General features: G+C 34.3%; 1 protein-coding gene across 1 annotated transcript; it reads left to right on the forward strand.

The window, feature by feature from the left end:
• Positions 1 to 1,070: 1,070 nt before the first annotated feature.
• On the forward strand, positions 1,071 to 5,547 carry LOC130807260 (chitin-inducible gibberellin-responsive protein 1-like). The gene is made up of 2 exons (XM_057672416.1): positions 1,071 to 1,423; positions 3,565 to 5,547. The coding sequence occupies exon 2, from the start codon at positions 3,645 to 3,647 to the stop codon at positions 5,391 to 5,393; it is 1,749 nt and encodes a 582-aa protein (XP_057528399.1). The 5' UTR covers positions 1,071 to 1,423; positions 3,565 to 3,644; the 3' UTR covers positions 5,394 to 5,547.
• Positions 5,548 to 21,957: the final 16,410 nt, after the last annotated feature.

A 21,957-nucleotide genomic window follows, 5' to 3' on the forward strand; every position in this document is an offset into this window, starting at 1 on the left:
TGAATGCTCTGGCATTACTTCGTGTCGCAAAGATAAAAGTTTTAGAAGAATGGAGATGAAGGTTGGGATTCACTAGTGGATGATGTGAATTCTTTTTATGTGAAATATGATACAAATATTCCTAGTATGGATGAATTGGCTCCTTTACGTGTTCAAGGAATGTTAAAATGCAAAATTATATATATGACAATTAAGCACTAATTTTATATATGACAATTAAGCACTATTATTGAGTTATTGTTTTTTTACAGTATGTTGTTTCAACTAACTATTTTGTCCAATACTAGCGTTACTTGACTTAATATTTTGACGCAAATTAAAAATCTAAATGCCATATTTCTATAAACGTTTGTGAATATTTTAAATTCAAACCTCAATTATAAAATTCTACCTCGTTATACAAACTTATTTAAATTTCTCACTTTATCAATGGGCTCTAATGGAATAAAACAAGATACTAGAATGGTTTGCGTTGCACATGACTTGTTATTCATTGTATATAAAGAAATACAAATGAGATAAATATGGACGTTGCAATATTCTTATAATATACATAATATACTAATTTACTTAAAGGAAGATATACAAAATATAAAAAATATTAGTGTAACATAATATTTGTCATATTATTATATAATACATTAGACTCAATTCAGATTCAATTCTATACTTTTACAATTTTGTTCACATATCCATTTTTATATTATACACTTATAATACTCTTCGTAATAAGTTGGCAAGTCATCATCAAATTAAGATCAAAAATTCAAAAACTTAGCATTACTTCAAGGGTATCGCGACAAGTTTTATTTTTCAAAACAACATACAAACACTTACATCATCAATGTCATAATCTTATAAAAATAGACACGTTATTACAAGACTAACATTGTTCACCCCTAATATAAGAGATTACCTCTCTTTTAAAATACTTACAACTGATAATTATATACGCTGTTAAAAATATTACTATCACTTAAAGTATAATAATAAAAAACTCCCTTTATTTGGACATAAAACAAAATAGAAGTATAAAAACTAAAAAGTTAAATAAAGCATTAAAAGTAGCGCGTAGAAGCATCTTAGTAGGTAGTAGTATGAACACAAAAAAATAAAGGGAAAAAAAGGAAAGCTCGTACTTCAAACTCCATTGATAATCGATAGACATACCCCAACGTGTGGTCGGCGGTCACAGATGATGCTGTTTATAATCCTAACACGCTACTTTCCAATTCTATCCTCCCTTTATAAAATCCGAAACCATCTTTTATTCATTCTTGTTTTCAAAGATCTTTAATTCAAACATTTCCTCAAGTTTGTCAACCTTTTTAAATTACAGTCAAAATCATTATTTGACCCCTTTTTCCTTTTTTTTTTTTTTTATTTCATAAACATCTCGTCATTACTATTCCTTTAATTTCAGGTACTTTCCCTTTTTTTGTTTCATTTTTTAATCTGGAACTTTTATTCTTCTTCCTTAATTAATCTTTCTTGGTTGCTTGCTATTTTGGTTTTTGTGTTCTGGGTTAGTGCAATTAATGTCGGAGGTTTGAGTTTTAAGGATTATGTATTTTGTTAATTTTTTATTTTGGCTATCTGGGTACTGTTTATTTTGTTTTTTGAACATTGATGGGTTTTCTTGAAAAGGTTCAAATTTTGTTTAGTATCTGAGCTTTGTGCTTTAGTTAAAATACACACACACACAAACACACACAAAAAAACAAGAAAACCTTTTTGGAATTGAATTTTTGCAGTTGAGTTCAATTTTTGGAATTTGAGTTTTAAGGCTATCTGGGTATTATTTATTTTGTTATTTTCATGGAGGGATTTTTTTATAAATGGTTAAATTTTTGTTTATTATTTGAGTTTTGTGTTTTAGTTTAGCTACACAAAAAAAGAGTAACTTTTTATAATTGAATTGAATGGTGAATTGATTTTTGAATTTTGAGTTTTAAGGTCATCTGGGTATTATTTATTTTTGTTAGTTGCAATTTGCATGAAGGAATTTTCATAAAGGTTAAAATTTTGTTTATTATTTGGGTGTAGTGTTTTAGTTTAGCTACAAAAAAAGGCCAGCTTTTTGCAAGTGAATTGAATGGTGAATTGAGTTCAATTCTTGAAATTTGAGTTTTAAGGTTATCTGGGCAATGAGTATTATTTGTTTATTTTTATTTGCTTGAAGGAATTTTCATAAAGAGTTGAAATTTTGATTATTATTTGGGTTTTGTATTTTAGTTTAGTTACACAAACAAAAAAAACTTTGCAATTGAACTGAATGGTGGTTGAAAGAAAGAGGAAACAATCATAATTGGGCAAAAAAGTTTGTTCTTATGCTTATAAGGATGGTTTTTTCTATAGGATTGTGCTTTTAAATTCTGTGTATTGACTGTTTTGTGAACATTTGAGTAAAATAATTGAAGTTTTTCTGATGAATAAAAGTGTATTTCTCTTTGATTTAGTTGTTGGGATATTATTAGTATTCAAAAAAGGCTTATATTTTGATTGTTATGTTAGGTGCTTTGTTATAAATGGGTGAGTAACTTAAGCAATGGTACATAAGCTTGTGAACATAAATCACATAATGGCATAAGCATCTTGTTTACTCCTCAACATATGAATTTATTAGAGTAGCTAGAATTGGCTTAGATGTATTCTTATTTGTTTTTAGAGTAGGTTTGGTAAGATTAGAAAAAATTTGTAGTAAAATTCTTTTTGTTTGGTATATAGCAAGCCATCTACTTTTACTCCCAGTTAGCTAAAGTTTGTGTGTATTTTATTAAGTGATGTTAGGACGTTAGGAGATCGATCAAATACCTCTTTTATTTAGTTTCCTAGAACAGACTAGATCCTATTAGATTTGGGCTATCTAAATCAAATAGACGGGTGTGGAAATGAGACGGGGAAGCATAATGGGGTGTGAAAATGAGGAAGACCGCTATCTAAATCTAGATCGATCAAATACCTCTTAACGATTTATTGAAGCTATAAAAACCGGTAATGTTCTTGAGATAAAGTTCTTAGGTAAAAGGCAGTGGATCATGAATAATTGTTACGTTTTATGTAGATCTCTGTTCATCATAACTATCACATTATTGCCTTCGCTAAGTTTTGGCATATGTGACATGACATGGTATGAAGTTCAGGATGACTAAGGAGAAAACATAGACGTTGCTCCCCATAGGAAAGGGGCGGTTTTGTTAAATCATTCTAAATTTCTTATTCTGGGATTTTCTGCTTCTGTTTGTCCGTTGGTTTAGGTAGTTGTCATTAGAGCACTTTTATCGAGTTTCTATAGTTTTTGTTGGTGTATATAACATATCTTGGGCCTCAACCATCAGATTAAGCTGATGGCGGAGGCCCAGAATATGTTATATACCCTAACAATTTCTGTAGTTCGAATCGTTCTATGACGTTTTTCGGGAAGACTTCTTTAAGGCTTGTAACCGAGTCATCAACGTTTCAAGTACCATAACGTAGTCTAATACAAGAAAGGGGATGTGCAATTTTTGCAGTATATTTCGACTATTGTGTGTTGCTTCTAAAGTTTTCTATTTAATTTTGCAGGAAGATTTCGAACCAGAGGGCTTCCTTAGAAGCCTATAGTACCTGGTTTTATACGTAAGCACTATAGCTAATGCTTTAGCATGGATTCTCACAAGATTTTCGGATACAATGTTACCGGTGCTGATTCATCCTACGTGTCCTCTCAGTATTCTTCTCCACAAGTTCCTAACAGGCTGTTTGGTTCGCTGAAGTTCAATTTAAAAGATTCTCCAATCTCGCCATTCTCATCGCCTTTCGAATGTGATACTGCCACAACACTGAGTGATAGCCGAGAGCATCACAGCTCAAGTGAGTCTCTCTCGGGAAAAAGCCCGTCTTGTAATTCACCGTTGGAAACAAACAGTTATTATCAAAGATTCAACTCGAGCCTTTCAGAAGATTCCCAGTCAAGTACTGTTCTACCGACTACTCGTGGGATTTTGTTTCCTCAAAATTCAGATTATGAAACAAACATGAGGTATGCTTTGCAGGAGCTTGAGACTGTTCTTATGGGTGACGAATCAGTCGGAGGAGGAAGCCGACAACACCATATCCCAAGTCAGAGATTAGGGTCCTGGAACCGCAGCTCACAGGGCTCACATGGGTCTCAACTTCAGTCACCATCTCCTTCAGGAGAAAGAATATCAGACGCTAATGGTGGTCGTCAGAGTGAGAAACGTCACAAGGCAGCCATGAAAGAGGAAATCCTGGAGCTTCAAAGTCCATCGGGTGATCTAAAGAAGCTACTGATTGAATGTGCACGGGCATTATCTGAAAACAGGTTTGACGATTTTGAGAAATTAGTCGAACAAGCAAGGAAAGAAGTCTCGATTTCTGGTGAGCCGATCCAGCGTCTTGGTGCTTATATGATTGAAGGGCTTGTTGCAAGGAAAGAATCTTCGGGAAATAACATCTACCGGGCTCTTAAGTGTAAGGAGCCTCTCGGTAAAGAGTTGTTATCTTACATGCACCTTCTGTACGAAATATGCCCGTACTTGAAGTTCGGTTACATGGCTGCAAACGGCGCTATAGCAGAAGCATGCAGAAATGAGGATAGAATCCATATCATAGATTTTCAGATTGCGCAGGGAACCCAGTGGTTAACGCTATTGCAAGCGCTAGCCGCAAGGCCAGGTGGTGCTCCGTATGTGCGTATTACCGGGATTGATGATCCCGTCTCTCAGTATGCTCGAGGTGCGAGCTTGGAGGCTGTTGGCAAACGATTAGCAGCGCTCTCTGAAAAGCACAGTATACCCGTTGAGTTTCATGCAGTACCCGTTTTTCTTCCCGAGGTCACGAAAGAAATGCTCGATGTGAGGCCGGGGGAAGCTGTGGCAGTGAATTTCCCTTTGCAGCTTCACCATACGCCTGACGAGAGTGTCGATGTCAACAATCCTAGGGACGGCTTGTTGAGAATGGTAAAATCACTTCATCCCAAGGTAACGACTTTGATAGAGCAAGAGTCGAATACCAATACTACGCCTTTTCTGACGAGGTTCATAGAAGCATTAAGTTTCTACTCGGCTATGTTCGAGTCTATTGATGTGACGATGCCTCGGGATAGGAAAGAGAGGATCAGTGTAGAGCAGCACTGCTTGGCTAAGGACATTGTTAATGTCATCGCTTGTGAGGGACTCGACAGGGTGGAGCGTCATGAACTGCTCGGGAAATGGAAATCGAGATTTACGATGGCGGGGTTCCAGCAATACCCTTTGAGCTCGTATGTGAATTCTGTGATAAGAGAATTGCTTCGGTGTTACTCGGCACACTATACGTTGGTGGAGAAAGATGGCGGTATGTTGTTAGGTTGGAAAGACCGGATGTTGGTATCGGCTTCTGCTTGGCATTAATCAAAATAGTTTTCTTTTTCTTCATTTATTCATTTCAGCTGCTAACTGTAATAGGAGTACTACTTTGGTACTTCTTACCAGTGTTGTATGAGATGTAATTGTTTTCTTCTGTATTTACTATGCAGTATGAAATGCAGGGTATATTGTTCAGGAATAATGACTAACTTATAGCTTGAAGGATCAATTGTTATTTATCTCTACAACTATTTAGGCCACACTAGAACCCCTGCTTTGTTTTCTTTAAAGGAAAAAGTAAAATATAACCTATCAACATTTTTCTACAATAATTTGATAATGCATTATCATAGTATTTCTCTCTGACATCCTATTAACTTATTGGTAACCTACTATTGTAGGTCACTTGTCAAAAAAAAATGAAAAATAAAAATCCTTCACCACCACCACCTTCACATACATAGCCCCACCTAACCTCTCAGTGCCAACCAACACCCGCAAAGCAAAAAGCCCCCTACTCCCTTCCAACACCCACCACCCACGATTGACAGTCAAGGAAAATTTGAAAATATTAAAACAAAAAATCAAAAAAAGGAACAAAATAATTCAATTTTCAACTTATTTTCAAAAGTAAGCGTGCAATTCCCAAACCTGTGGTTTCGGGCTGTTCGCAGTTAGTAACTGCGAACAGGTTAAAAAAAAACTAGTTGTTCCCACTTAGATACTGGGAACAACTTTGACTTTTTTTTGACCTGTTCACAGTTAGTTACTGCGAACAACTAGGGTTTTGAGAAATAGGAAAATGAGAAGGAAAGGAAGCTGTTGCGTATTTGTGCAGCTATCTGTTCGCAGTTAGTAACTGCAAACAGGTCAAAATAAGTCAAAGGGCTAACTGCGAACAGCTGTTTGACTTATTTTAACCTGTTCGCAGTTACTACAAACCACAGGTTTGGGATTTTCACGCTCAGTTTTGGAAATAAGTTGAAAGTTGTATTATTTTGTTCCTTTTTCTGATTTTTTGTCTTATTGTTTTCAAATTTTCGACAATCAAGGGGAGGGTTTCGTCATGGGGTAGGGGATTTTGCGATTGAAAGTAAGATGGTGGTGGTCTATTGGTGTTTTGGTGGTAGCTATGGGAAAGGACAGTGGCAACCAGAGGTTGCTGTTGTGCGACGACAAAAGTAAAGATCGAAAAACAATAATGGATGCAACAAAGATTCAATCGAACAATAAACAATGTCATACCGATAAATTAACGTGGTTCACTATCAATATGATATCTATCCACCGACACCGAGAATAAACTTTTACTATAAACTGAGAGATTATATTACAAGATCAACATGAGAAGCCCTAACAATAGCTCTCCAAGCTTTTCTCTCTTAGTTTTTCCACAATTTGTGTTGCAGGCCCTCACTACTACAAATCGTTACATGTGCCACTAATTACGCCACGGGAATTCAAAATATGTGGCAAGTTTTGATCTTGCCACGGGAAAAATAGGTTTCAAGACAATATCACAATTATACCGAAAATTTTTACCACGGGTAAATATATATCGTGGCAAAGATGCACTTGTGCGACAAATTATGCCAGGGTAAATATACATCGTGGTAAATTTTATCGTGACAAAAAAAATTGTGCCACCAATTATGTCATGGGTAAATATTTATCGTGGCAAATTAAGACTTATAGTTCACGGGTAAATAGCTATTGTGGGATTGTGTTATAAATTATGACACCTGAATTTAAAATTTATCGCAAGTTTTGATCTTGCTACGGAAATAGTATATTTTAAGAGAAAATTAAAAAAAATAAAAAGTTTATCAATGATTTAAATTCAAAATCTTCATCCAACTTAATTAATTTTACATTTATTAGAAAATAAGTAATTATTTTCCCTTGTTTTTAATTTAATATAAGAAAAAAATTCTTTAAACAATGATTCAATTTAATATATTTTAAATAAAAACATTTAAAAATTTTTTGAGAAGCTTTTTTCACTTACCCAATACTCAATGTAGACCTTAAACAATGATTTTAGGTAACATTAAAGTATTTTCAACAAAAGAGAGTAAGGTTATTTCTAACCCATTTCAAGACTTTTCTAATTTTTAATTTAGTGAAAATCAGATCTTTTCATCCTCTTTAATTCAAGAACAAATGAAAAATGTTCTTTTCTTTCTCTAACAGTGCTACATTACAAAAAAAAGTGCAATTTCGACTGAAAGTTTCCGACTAACTCAAAACAGTCGGAAATTTCTGACTAACTTTCCGACTGACAAGCGTTAGTCGGAATTTACTAAATTGCTACTAAATCAATTTTTGGTTGGAATTTTAGATTGGAACAAAAAGGAAAATTTTAAATTGAAAATTTCTGACTAATTTCCGACTGAATTTTAGTTGAAAAAATTCCTACCATTTTCCGAATGAAATTCAGTCGGTAAATTAGTCGGTAAAAATTTATGTGATTACTATGAATAGACATTATGGAATACTTGGCTTGTCGTTGCCTCCCTAATATTAGTTAGGGGATAGTATGGAGTAATTTTTTGGCATTATTTTTTAAAATTGAGTCTTTTTAGCATTATCTAGAGAAAAACCACATATGAATAATATGAATAATAATAATAATAATAATAATAATAATAATAATAATAATAATAATAATAATAATAATAATAATAATATACTAACTGTTAGGAGTGTTATGTTATAAGTATACTAACATTACTTAGATTATCACTAAATAACAGATGGCCTAGTAATTGAAGTGTTGGTGTATCAACCTGGAGTGTTGTGCATGTGGTAGCTGAATATAATTTATAATGAGTCATTGTACGTGGCAGAAGAATATGATTAGCCACGGGTTAATTTTTGTGGCAGATAATATGATTAGCCACGAGTAAGTACTTGTAGCAGAAGAATAAGATTAGTTATGGGTTATGCTTGTGGCAAAAGAATATATCTAGCCACGGGATCTACTGTAGCAAATAGAATAGTTTATGCCACAACCATAATTTTCCCATGGCAACAATTTAGCCATGGTAGTTAGAACTTAAATTTCCGTGGCTGAACATCATAGTCATGAGAAATTCTTACTTGTGCCACGATTGCTACTGTGGCATAAGTGATGATTTGTAGTAGTGCCTAATTCAAAGAACAAGAGGGGTTTATATAGTATGCCACTTAATAAAAAGAAAGTAGGGTTAACATTACAAAGTAACCGGCCCTTAAAACAAGGTAACTGCCAAATGTGTGAAAAGTCCGCTAAACCGCATGAAGTCCGCGCCTCGCATACTAGGCCGCGGCCCGCGCACAGCCTTCTGCTTTTCATCTTTATCATGCTTCATCTTCAATCCCGATCTTAGACTCGATTCGAGTCACAAAATCTCAACGGTTGGAATTTGTAGGTGGTAGTTGGTGGTGGGAGTGTGTAGGGAAATGGACCAAATGGTGGGGAAGATGGTGGTGGGGTGGTGCAGGGTGTTATAAATTTAGGAGAAGGGGGATTTTTAATTAAATATTTTTTTAGAAATAGTATGTTTTACATGTAATGGATAAAAAATAGATGTTGGTTGAAAACTCACCTAAAAGGTGGTATTATTATTGGAAAAATTTGAAATGTTGTGTACTACTATTTTGGTTAATTTTTCCATTTTAAGTTTTCAATTTACTTGTATATATTTGTCAACACATTAATTGAATCCTTAATTAATCTATTTAGTTGTATATAATTAAAAATTTTAAAATTTAGTATCAAATAAATTTATATTAAAAAAATAAAAAAAATAAAAATTAACAATGATTGTTGAGTAGTACAAAATCCCAAATATGACTTTTGAAGTGGATGAAAGTGAGTAAAAGAACTGGCTGCAGACTCCTATGCACCTCGCTCAATACCCTGGCTTGTAGTTTTGTGTTATACGTAGAATAAATCCAACACGTACATAAATATTTTTATACAAAATTATTATTAAAATATATCAAAAATTATATTGTTTATTTAACCTAGAGCATTTTCCCTTCCCTTAAAAAATAAGCCTAGTGCACTCACGTGCAAGCGCAGAAGGGTGATTGGTTTCCCGGGGCCATTGGTATGGTCATGCCCTCCTTAACTTGATGTATAAATTTTCATTTAATTATGGATTGTTATGGAGTTAAATAAATAAACTCGTAATTTATTTAGCCAAACTTTAAATTATTCATCTTGGTCCATTAACTTTTTAAAAAGGTATTTACTACTCATCATGACTTATCACTACCATTCATCATATCCATCACTTCATTAATCAACCTCTATTCTACCATTATAAATACTTGTTGCATCATTCATTTATGGGGGAGGCTTTTAGGTTACTCAGCAAAAATACACCGCCCTCCAACTTATAATCTATACTTAACCAAATATTTCTTTAATTGATCTGAACTCATCCTACAATCCGTTAATCTAGTATTCATTCAATATCATACATTCATTGATTTCTGTTTCCCGGTCTGACTTGAGTGTCAGAGGGGTTTTTTGGAAAATCATCCCGGATAAGGCTAACGTTGTATTGCGGGATTTGAGGTCTCGTCAGTGGAAGGATTAAGCACTTTTAACATACTAACAGTTGTCCTCGACTACACCTTATATTCAGTTATTTTAAGTGCTTTTTGCACATTCTCATTTTATTACGAAAACAGTTTGGCGCCATGTGTGGGCATTATATACGTAAAAGTTATGTCTCCTCCCCGTACAATACTTGAAGTTTCATAAGCCTTTAGTTTGAACTGTCAGGATATGGCTCTGTGTCCGCTAAGTCCTTTCAAATATCAACGTTCTGCTTCAAAGTTCAAGCCATATAATATTATTTACTTTTTTTTGAGTGAAGCCATATAATATTATTTTAGTTTATCATAATCTTCATTATGCCGTTCAAAATTTCGATCAGAAAGAGAAAGCATATAAGATAAAGAAAATTGAAAAGTTATTGACAGTCAAATCGTTGATCGATGGAATGAACAGTTTGAGAATGGGGTGAAATATGTTGATGGACTTTAAATTTGATTAGATTACAAATTTCACTTTCTGGGATTTTGTTTTTGAGGTGATTGGAATGAAATAACAAACTAAAATAGTGACTTAGCTTTTTAATTAAATATTCCGTTGCTATTTAGTTACCAATAATGTGATCGGATACGATCATATATAATCAGGGATGTATGTTTGGTATTAAAGTTGAGGAATTTATATTCAACAATTGTTTATAATTAAAGAGGGGCGCTGATCGAGCTGTTCTAATGTCTATTATTCTGGCCAATCTTTGTTAATATTGAATGTCGGTTTGATGCAACTTCTAAAGAGTTAGATGATTCGTAGAAAGTTTACGAATCAACTTCAACTGACTAAAAAATTTAGTCCCAATGTTGAAGTTTGGTTTAATGCACTATTCTAAAAGTTTGATGACCCGTAACGTTTCCAAACCAGCTTCAACATGAAAAATGACCGAGTTATGTTTTGGTTAACCGTGACATCGAGGATTCAGATGCAATGACTCGTCCCGAACCATCGAATAGCCGGATTATCTTGTCTAAGGTTATTATACAAGTTTTTCCTTTTGTCGTATCATCAATTTGTCCGAACTATCAAAAAATTGGGTCCCTTGGGGGCCACCTTAAAATTTAGAAAATCACCTAAGTTTGGGAGTTATCCGTATTATCAAAAAATCGGACCCCCTAAGGGCCTCCAATAATTTTCGCAGATGTGTATTAGTATTGAGAGTAGCCGAGTTATGCTATAACCGAATCGTCAAAGACCCGGTTGAGTGATTGTCGTGACGTATTATCATAAAGTCGGACCCAATTTCGGTTTAATGCACCTTCTAAAGGGTTATTAAATCCGTAGAACGTTTCCAAACCAACTCCAACTGACTACAAAATTCAGTCCCAATGTTGAAGTTCGGTTTGATTCACTATCTAAAGGATTAGATGACGCGTAGAACGTTTCCAAACTAACTTCAACTAAGTGGTTTCGGTATAAAAAAATCAGTCCACATATTGCCCAATTCAATGAATTGGCTGGATCTGAGTACGATCTAACAGTGGCTCAAACTATCTACATCAAATCCCTGAAAAACTATCTACATTGACTGTATTGGTTGGATCCGGGTACGATCTGACAGTGATTCAAACCATCCACCCGTGAAAGAACAATTTCAGATGACTCGATACATGGAGAAAAATCATCACCATCGCCTTCTAATGAAATGCTACATAAAGGATGCAAATCTTTGTCTAGTATTGCCAATTGAAGTATATATTGATAATCATATGGTTATTCTTGCTTTTATTCATCAACGTATATCGGGTGATTCTTATTAGTTGTATTCATGGGTTAGTGATCAAGTATGATATTGACACATATTAAAAGAATCATTTATTATTTCTGCGAGAGAATTCAATACTTCACCGTTATTATTCTCATCATATTAGATTTTATTTATGTGTAGTTTTCATGATCAATATATAAAGTCATCTGAGCTTTCACCTAGTATGAAAGTCATATTATCATTATTTAAGTCCCAAAACGTGGGCTTTATTTGTCATATTATGGAATCATCTAGTTTGAAAGCCGTATTTTTACTGAAGTCCTAAAATAATTGATTTTGGGCGATATTTTCTTAGTATTCATCTTAATTATCAAACTTTCACCTAGTTTGAAAGTGGGATCCTTGCGAGTGTCACCTAGCTTGATAACTCGGACTCTTATTAAGCCCCAAGACGAGTGATTTTGGGTGTTATTTGTCAAAGTATTCATAACGAGTATCACCTAACTTGATAACTTGATCACTTATTAAGCGGACCTATGTCCGATCAGAATATTCATTAATTCTTTCGAATGATTCACCTAGTATGATTCCATATCTAAGTCCCGGGTGATTGACGGCTGGGCAATGTGGACCTATGTCCAATCCGAATATTCATTAAATGTGGACTTATGTCCGATCCAAATATTCATCAATATTTTAAAAGGATTAACCTAGCATGATTTCATATGATCTAAGTCCTAGGTGATTGACTGCTGCGCCATATCATCATATTAGGCTCAAATGCTGAATTATCATATCAGGCTCAAATGCCAAATCATCATATCAGACTCAAAAGCCGAATCATCATATCGGACTCCTAGTCCGAATCATCAAAAATAGCCCAAAGGCCAAATATTTACAATTCATGGGGCTTCCACCAAGCATGACCCACCGAGGCAAGTGTTTAAAGTTTATTTTATTCGGATCTAATTGTATGATTTCTTCTGAATATTTAAATGGTTCGCATCACAAGTATGTTTGTTTTTCGCATAAAGACTGATGCCCTCGCTACATTAAATTCCCTCCTCTATCACTCTTAATGCGTGGGGCTAATGTTATGGGGTTAAATAAATAAACTCGTAATTTATTTAGTCAAACCTAAACCACCCACCTTGGTCCACTAACTTCTTAAAAAAACTACCCACTACTCACCATGACCTACCACTACCACCCATATATCATACTCATCAATTCATTAATCAACCTCCATTCTACCATTATAAATACTTGTTGCATCCTTCATTTACGGGGGGAGGTTTTTAAACTCCTATTGTTACTCCGCAAAAATACACCATCCTCTAACTTACAATCTATACTTAACCAAATATTCCTTCAATTGATCTGAACTCATCCTACAATCCGTTAATCTAGTATTCATTCAATATCATACATTCATTGATTTCTGTTTCCCGGTTTGTCTTGTGCGTCGGAGGGGTTTTCTGAAAAATCACCCTCCGAACAAAGCTAACGTTGTATTGCAGAATTTGAGGTCTCATAAGTGGAAGGATCATAAGCACTTTCAGCATACTAACAGTTGTCCCCGACTACACCTTATATTCAGGTATTTTAAGTGGTTTTTTTGCACTTTCTCGTTTTATTACCGAAACATGGATGATCATGAAATCTGGCTAATAGCTCTATCTAATTGAAGTATCAATTATTCCATTTTTCCAAAATTGCTCCATTATTTGAAGTCATATATTGCACCCCTAGAGTTCTTAGAATTTATAAGGGAGTGATTTTTGTGGGAATCTTTATACAACGAGAATTTGTAGTATTTATATTCTATAGAAAATGACAAATTGATAATGGTATAGGAGGAGTCACAAAATATGCTAAAAGTCTTTAATAACATACCCTAATACTAGATTGCAAGCCAAGAACCCAACCAAGTAACAACCTATGACTCTTCAAGTACAGGTATTAATTAATGTATTTAAACCCATAGCTTTCTAAACTTAAAAAGTGAAATAGTAACTCATAGTTTTTCTGTTTCATTATACTTGCTACATTTGACTTTTTATGCAATACAAAGTGTTATATTTGATCATTTATATATAGAACTATTTACATCTCAAAATTATAAAAATTAAATGAAAGCATACGATCAGACGATTGAAATAAGATCTTGTTTGACTATATTTTTTCTTTTACATTAGCTGTAATATTTAAAATAAGCTTATAAATAGTGCTGATAACCGTAATGTAACAAATATTTCAGAACAGAGAAAATAGAACATATCTTTAGATGCTAAATTATGAGTTAATGTTTCTTATTTCATCAAATGAATGTATTAGCAATATATTTTGTCAATATTGCAATATATTAGATTGATTTTATGTAATCCTTGACCATATCATTGATTGCTTGATTTTAGGCTACCAATTAGGCATAATGCAATATATAAATATTCTTTCCTAGTTTGTAGTCATCTTAGGCTGTATAAATTTGGTACTTTATTAAATAGAAAAGCAGAACACACAATCATTAAGTTCTCATTTTTGTGTTATTATTCACATTTGCTTTCAATATGGTATTAGAGCCGTTTGAAATAAGGATGATGGCAATACAAAAAGGCCAAATCCTTCTAATGCCCCTGCTTCAAATAAAAGTCCTGGGATAGTTATTACACATGTTGTTCTCAAAGGATCAAATAATGAAGAATGGGCAAAAGGGTTTCATGTCTCGTTAGGCGCAAAACGAAAATTGGGGTTTGTTGTTGGTACTCTTGAAAAACCCCAAGACAGTTCGGATCTTGATGAGTGGTGGACAATAAATTATATTATAGTAGCGTGGATCTTCAATACAATTGATCCAAGCGTTAGCTCTACAATATCATATCGTGACATCTCTAGAGAATTATAGGAACACATTCGCCAATGTTTTTCCGTTGGAAATGGCGTGAAGATTTACTAGTAGAAGGCTGGTATTGCTTCTTGTAACTACAATAATGAGGAGTCCATAATGGACTATTATGGGAGATTGAAGAAACTATGGGATGAAGTACATGACTAAGATACTTTAGCTTCATGCTTGTGGAATGGCTGTAAGTGTGGGCTCAATGCTACTCTTCGTAATTGGTGTGAAACAGATCAGGTTCGTGAATTATTAATGGGTCTTGAGTCTTTCTATGCTACAACCGATCAAACATTTTTGGGATTAAACCTCTACCATCTCTCCATGCTGTGTACTCACGACTTGTGCAAGAAGAAGAAGTTCAGACTTTAACCAAGAGAAGAACCGAAGCAATAACTCAAATGGCATTTGCAATTCAGAAAAATGTATCTCAAAATTCGAAGCATTGGGGGCTGCACGTTCTCCTTGGAAGTGCACCTGCTGTGGTAAAAATGGACATCTTGAGGATCGTTGTTGGGAGAAACATGGATACTCGGAAGGTCGAAAATGTGTGAGTTCAAGTGTTGGTTGCGGCAATAACGGATAGGGGACAACAAAGACAAATGTTGTTTTCGATGAGGTATCAGCTACTACAATCCGTATCCGCTTGAATGGTAAGAGTATTTACACTTGGATTGTAGACACAGGTGCATCAATTCATGTTTGTTGTGATGATACTTTATTTGATAATTGTTACTCTATTCATCCTGCTACTGTTGGTTTACCTAATGGAACTAGCTTAGAAGCTATTAAGGTTGGAAGTGCGAAGATAAATAATGACCTTGTTTTGACAAATGTGTTTTATGTGCCCACTTTCAATCGCAATTCGATATCAGTCTCTCAACTCTTATCAACAAGACAATTAAGTATACTATTCACTAATCTTGAATGTGTTATACAGGACCATGCCTCGAGAATGAAGATTGGTGTAGGTAAGCTTGTAGATGGGCTTTATTGGATGACAATGGGATAACCAACTCATGTCAATGTCGTGGCTGGGAAAGAGACCTTTGCACTGTGGCACAAGAGACTTGGACACCCTTCATTGCAGACAATGGGGCATCTTCCTCATATTACTAGGGATAAAATAAATTTTGATATTACGACTTGCAATATTTGTCATAGATCCAAGCAAACTCGTAATATTTTTCCTTTAAGTGAGAATAAGGAAAATAGTTTGTTTGAATTAATACATTGTGATGTTTGGGGTCCTTATCGCGAGAATCGTGCTTGTAATTCTCGTTATTGTTTTACCATTGTTGATGATTTTTCTAGAAGTGTGTGGGTTTATTTAATGAAAACTAAAAATGAAGTGCCTAGTTTAATGTTAAATTTCTTGGGTATCCATTTGGAAAGAAAGGTTGGCATTTATTTGATCTAAAAGCAAGAAATTACTTTCGATCTCGTGACGTGCAATTTTTTGAAGAAACTTTCCCTTTAGCTGATCGGATGGAGTAAAAGTGCTTACATTCCTTGTACTCTAATGAGGTTAATAATACTCTTCATAAAGATATTTGTGATATGAATGATGTTGTGCATGACACACAGCAACAAGATGGGGCACAATTAACCTCTTTTGATGACATTCCTCACGCACCTCAACACAATACCTCAGATAGTGCAGAATGCCATGAGCATTGTCATGGAGATGCTTTTGGTATAGGTGAGTCAACAAATCTTGATGGCCGGTGTGCAATAAGAGGTATTGATGATGAAAACTTGTTGGGCGATAATGAATTTTTTCGTGGTAAGGGCGAGAAATTTACTAATACTCGTCATAGGGACTATATACGATGGGAAGACGTTAGCAGGAAGACTGACACGACTTCGGTACCCCTTGAAGCTTCACCCACATCAATCCCCACCTCAGGTACTCCTTATCCTTTAGCACATTATGTGAATTGTAATGCTTTCTCTTTTGCACATCGAAACTTTCTTGCAGCTATCTCTACTGATGTGGAACCAACAACAAGCAATGAATGATCCACGATGGAAAAAGGCAATGGAAGAAGAAATTGCAACTTTGGAGGCTAATGATACTTGGACTATTGAGGATTTACCTCTAGATAAAACCGCTATTGGATGCATGTAGGTGTTTCCAATAAAACGAAAATCTGATGGTTCAATCGAACGATACAAGGCCCGGTTAGTTGTTTTTGGCAATCGTCAAGTTATGGGCACTGATTTTTCTGAAACTTTTGCTCCTACCATGAAAATGGTTGCCATTCGTGTTTTTCTTACTATTGTCGCTGTTAATAATTGGGAACTACATCAAATGGACGTGCACAATGCATTATTTCATGGTGATTTGGTGGAGGAGGTATATATGCGTTTACCACCTAGTTTTAGCAATGGAAAGTCGAGGAAGGTATGTCGCCTACGCAAATCCTTGTATGGTTTGCGTCAGGCTCCTTGTTGTTGGTATGCAAAGTTGGCAGTTGCGTTACGTGCATATGGTTTTTTGGCTAGTGCTTGTGATCAGTTTTCCGACAATTTTATGATCAATCCTGCGAGTTATAGGCGTTTGGTGGGATGACTAATTTATCTCACTTTTTCACGCCCTGAGAGCTATTCAGTTCATATTTTATCTCAATTTATGCAACGTCCAACTGAATCTTAATGGGATGCTGCTTTACGAGTCATACGTTATCTATAGAGCAGTCCAGGACAAGATATTCTTCTTCGTACTGATTCTAGTTTAGTTTTAGAAGCCTATTGTGATGCGGACTGGGCAAGTTGCCCAATTAGTCGTCGTTCTATTACAGCTTACTATATTTTTCTTGGGAATTCTCATGTGTCTTGGAAAACAAAGAAACAAGCAACGGTTTCACGTTCCTCTGCTGAAGTAGAATATCGTGCCATGGCTTTCGCTACTTCTATAGTTTTATGGTTGAAAAGTCTTCTTCAAAGTCTTGGCATTGAACATAATGCATCAGTTCCCTTACACTGTAATAGTCAAATAGCTCTTCATATTGCTAATAATCTTGTTTTACATGAAAGGACATAGCATATCAAAATTGATTGTCATTTTGTGCGTGATGAGATCATCCGAGGTACTATTGCTCCTGCTCACGTTCACATGACATCACAGCTAGCTGACATTCTCACCAAAGCTTTGGGTCGTTCACAATTTCATTTTTTTGCTTGTCAAGTTGGGCATTTTCAATCTTCATGTTCCAACTTGAGGGGGTATTAGCAATATATTTTCTCAATATTAAAATATATTAGATTGATTTTATGTAATCCTTGACCATATCATTGATTGCTTGATTCTAGGCTACCAGTTAGGCATAATGCAATATGTAAATATTCTTTCCTAGCTTGTTGTCATTTTAGGCCGTATAAATTTGGTACTTTATTGAATAGAAAAGCAGAACACACAATCATTAAGTTCTCATTCTTGTGTTATCATTCGCATTTGCTTTCAATAGAAAGAGACTTCCAAGGCACAATACCACACGTTTAAGAGCTGAATTATTTCCTTGCTTGAATTCAAATCATTTTCTCTTCGATTCATCTTCTAATTCTTCCATTTAGCTCATGATTCCCTCCCATAATGAGCAACTTTTCAGATTTGTAACCGTTGGATTTCTATGGAAATTTGTTTTTATGTATACAATGGACAAATATTTACCGTTAACTTGAGGGTAAAAGATCAGCAACTCGTCTTGTATGAGACCGTTTCACTATAAAACAGGTCATATAATTAGTTTATTTTTATAATCGATTATTTTAAAATTATAAGTAATCAATAATTTAATATAAATGGACTCAAAATGAGACTACCTTTTTGTTTAAGAATTCGTGAAAGCTCAATTCAACAAATATTTTTGTGTAATCCAACCCAGTTAGAATTGAGATTTTTTTTGCCCAACTTTTTGCTCCTCATATTTACTGGTTATCTAAGAATAACCACTTCACTTATTATTTTAATATGTACTCACCTTCCATTCCTTAATGATATTTATATTTGTTATTTTATGTTATTTCATATGTTGTTTCTCAATAATCTTTCTATTTATAATATTTTTTGATATAATTAACTTAGTTCATTTTAATTTTAATATTTTATTAGTATTTATGTTCTCATTTATATTTTATTAATTTTATTTTAATATTTTTATATTTCTTATAATCCCTACTATATGTATTTTACTGACGTTATTTAAATATTTTTTAATAAATATGGTCATTATATTTTTTTTCACTAACTTTGTTTTAATATTTCTTTAGTGATTATGGTCCGGCCACTTTTTTCTCATTAACTTTGTAAATCAATAAAATAATATATCTATCAATTGAAAAATCAATTTTATCAATTTTTTTCAGTTTTTGTGGACGTTTTTTTTGTGGAAACATCAATAGAAAAATAGAAAAGGTATTTTCTATATATGTTATTCACTATATCCCTATTTTTTAAGTAATATTATGCCAATATTTTGCCAATACATATTGATTCCACTTTTGAGGTCCCTATTCACTACCCATCAAAAACCATTTTATCCTGTTAGATCGAGGGTTTGGTAATAACAGCTTTTTATGTAGCTAAAATTAACTCATTCAAATTGTCATATATCTCACCATGACACAAAACCTCATTTAAATTGATCACTACCTCATTTAAATTGATCACTTTAAAATTATTAATAATTGATGCTTTAATACACTAAATATACAATAATCAGTTAAATATAACTAGTCTCATCATTAGACGTCTCATATCTATATGTGTAACTCTTAAACTTGCAATTAAACAAGTTCAATAGGATGGGCCTAGATTTGGTGAGGCTCATAGATATGTTGGGCTTTACAGGACTATTTTATTAATTAATAAACAACATTATTTTGAATAAGTTTAGATGGTGAGATCATTGAAAATTTGAAATCAATAAGTGAAAAATTAAAAAAATGAACCATATAATCTAAGTTTCAAAATTATTCCAAAAGTAAGCGTGAAAATCTCAAACCTGTAGTTTGGAGCTGTTCGCAATTACCAAATGCGAACAGACCTGTTGCACAAAAACACGCATCAGCTTCCTTTTTTCCTATTTTTCCCATTTCTCAAAACCCTACATTCACACTCGACATTCTCCCTCTAAAATCATTGACTCAATCCATCAATTCTTGCATTCCTCTTTCAATTTGACACTTCAAAATTAGTGTGGGATACTCTAGCTTGCTCAAAGATAAACTTGTTTGTGTTTTTTTGGTGTATATTTAGTTTTTTAGGGTTATAATCAAATTTGCTTATTTTTTCAAATGTAGGTTACTAGGTTTTAAATCAAGACTCTTCTTAATTATCCATAAGTATTGAAGGTAATTTTTAATTGTTTTTATAGCTTTATGTTGATTTTTGAAGTAACGTTGTTGAATTAGTTGAATTCAATGTTGATAATATTATTAGAAATGTTGATGTTGATGTTGGTATTAGAAATATTATTTATGAACTTAGGAATTGATTTATTATTTGGATTTTATGTGTATTATATATGTATGAACTTAGTTACATTATGGATTTTAGTAATTTTTAGACCAAAGAAGATTATAATCAAATGAATATAATGTACTTGTATGGGCATGAATTTGATGATGATGTTGATTTTCTTTGTCTTAATGTAGAAAATGGCATCATTTCGCGTGAGTATAGTATGTTTTTGGAATGGTTGTATTTGAGAAAGTAGTGACAAAGTTCATTATGTTGGGGGAAGACGTAAGTTGTTTGCATGCAATTCGAACATGGATTTGAACCACTTTAAACGTTTTATATGTTCTAAGATTGGATCGGACCCTACTAAAAGTACCGTAAATATAAGCTTTAAATATGACATGAGTGGAGAATTGCTTGCCTTTCCTATTGAGGATGATGAGGCTATAGATGCTATGTGGGAGCATTCAAAGTCCACCCAAATTCCCTCTTTGAAGTTATACATAGAAAAAGTACCATTAGGGAATGTAGTTGCTTCTAATCCTACTCTTACCCCTATGCCTATTTTAACTCAGGAAACTGTAAATCTCGTCGTTTCTTCCGCATCTTGTACTTTTTCTCAACCCCCTACGAATCAAGTTCCAATTGTAACTTAAGTGAAACTGCTGAGATGGGACCTTGGGATGATGGAAATGAGAGTAATGAGCTTATTGACGATCATTCTGAGGATGATGTGGATGTCGATGAGGATGCGCTAGCAAATGACATGACCCTAGGGAACATTCCTATAATCATTCCTCCTACACCTTATGCCCTATGTCCACCTTTAGACGAGTATGAGGAGGACAACTCATGGAGGACTTGGGCTTGTGATACCACATACACCGAAGACGGAGAGTTTGAGAAGGGTATGATGTTTGATAGCAAGGAAGCATTGTTGGAAGCTATTAAAGTGTATCATATTCGCAGAAATATGGAGTACAGAACAGAGACCTCGAACCAAACTGACCTTACCTTGAAGTGTAAGCGGGGTTGTTCGTGGAGAGTTAGGGCTACGTTTGATTCTTATTTATCTTCATGGCGTATTGTTACGTATAAGGGTAAGCATGGTTCTTGTGTATCGGGTAGTGACACTATTTCGGCTGGACACATTGACATCTTCTGTCATTAACAATGCCATTAGAAATTGTGTTGCTAAAGACCCATCCATTAAGGTATCTGTCGTATGGCAAATCGTTAAAGATCGTTTTGGTGTGGATGTGAATTATAAGCGAGCGTGGTGTGCAAAACAACAAGCCTTGTTGTCCATTTATGGGAACTGGGAAGGTTCTTACTCACTCCTTCCACGCTTTTTAGAAGCTTTGCAGCATTCCGACCCGGGGTTAGTACTTGAGTGGTATTTTAAGGAAGACAATGACACAGGTGTGTATGTGAGACCTAATATTAGGACCTTCCAACGTGTCTTTTGGGCCTTTAAACCTTGCATTGAAGGCTTTAATTATTGTAAACCTCTTATCGCCATTGACGGCACACACTTGTACGGTAAATATCGTCATACCTTATTGACTGCCATTGCCCAAGATGGTGATAAGGGAATCTTTTCATTAGCCTTTGCCTTGGTAGAGAAGGAGAATATAAGTGCATGGTCGTGGTTCATGGCTTGTATTCGTAAGCATGTCACACAAAGGATGTGTTTATGAGTTATTTCTGATAGACACGTTGGTATTTTAGCAACCATGGAAGAGTCGGAGTGGCAACCACCTAATGCTTATCATAGGTTTTGCTTACGCAATTTGCTTAGCAACTTCAATCGTGCTATGGGTAATGTTCAGTTGAAGAAGTTGTTTGGTAAAACAACTGAGCAAAGACAACAAGTTAAGGTAATGAATGGTTTAAATGCAATTGCGACTGCAAAACGAGAGGCAATTTTCTGGATTG

This window comes from Amaranthus tricolor, chromosome 3, assembly GCF_026212465.1.
Source record: "Amaranthus tricolor cultivar Red isolate AtriRed21 chromosome 3, ASM2621246v1, whole genome shotgun sequence".
NCBI classification, from domain to species: domain Eukaryota; kingdom Viridiplantae; phylum Streptophyta; class Magnoliopsida; order Caryophyllales; family Amaranthaceae; genus Amaranthus; species Amaranthus tricolor.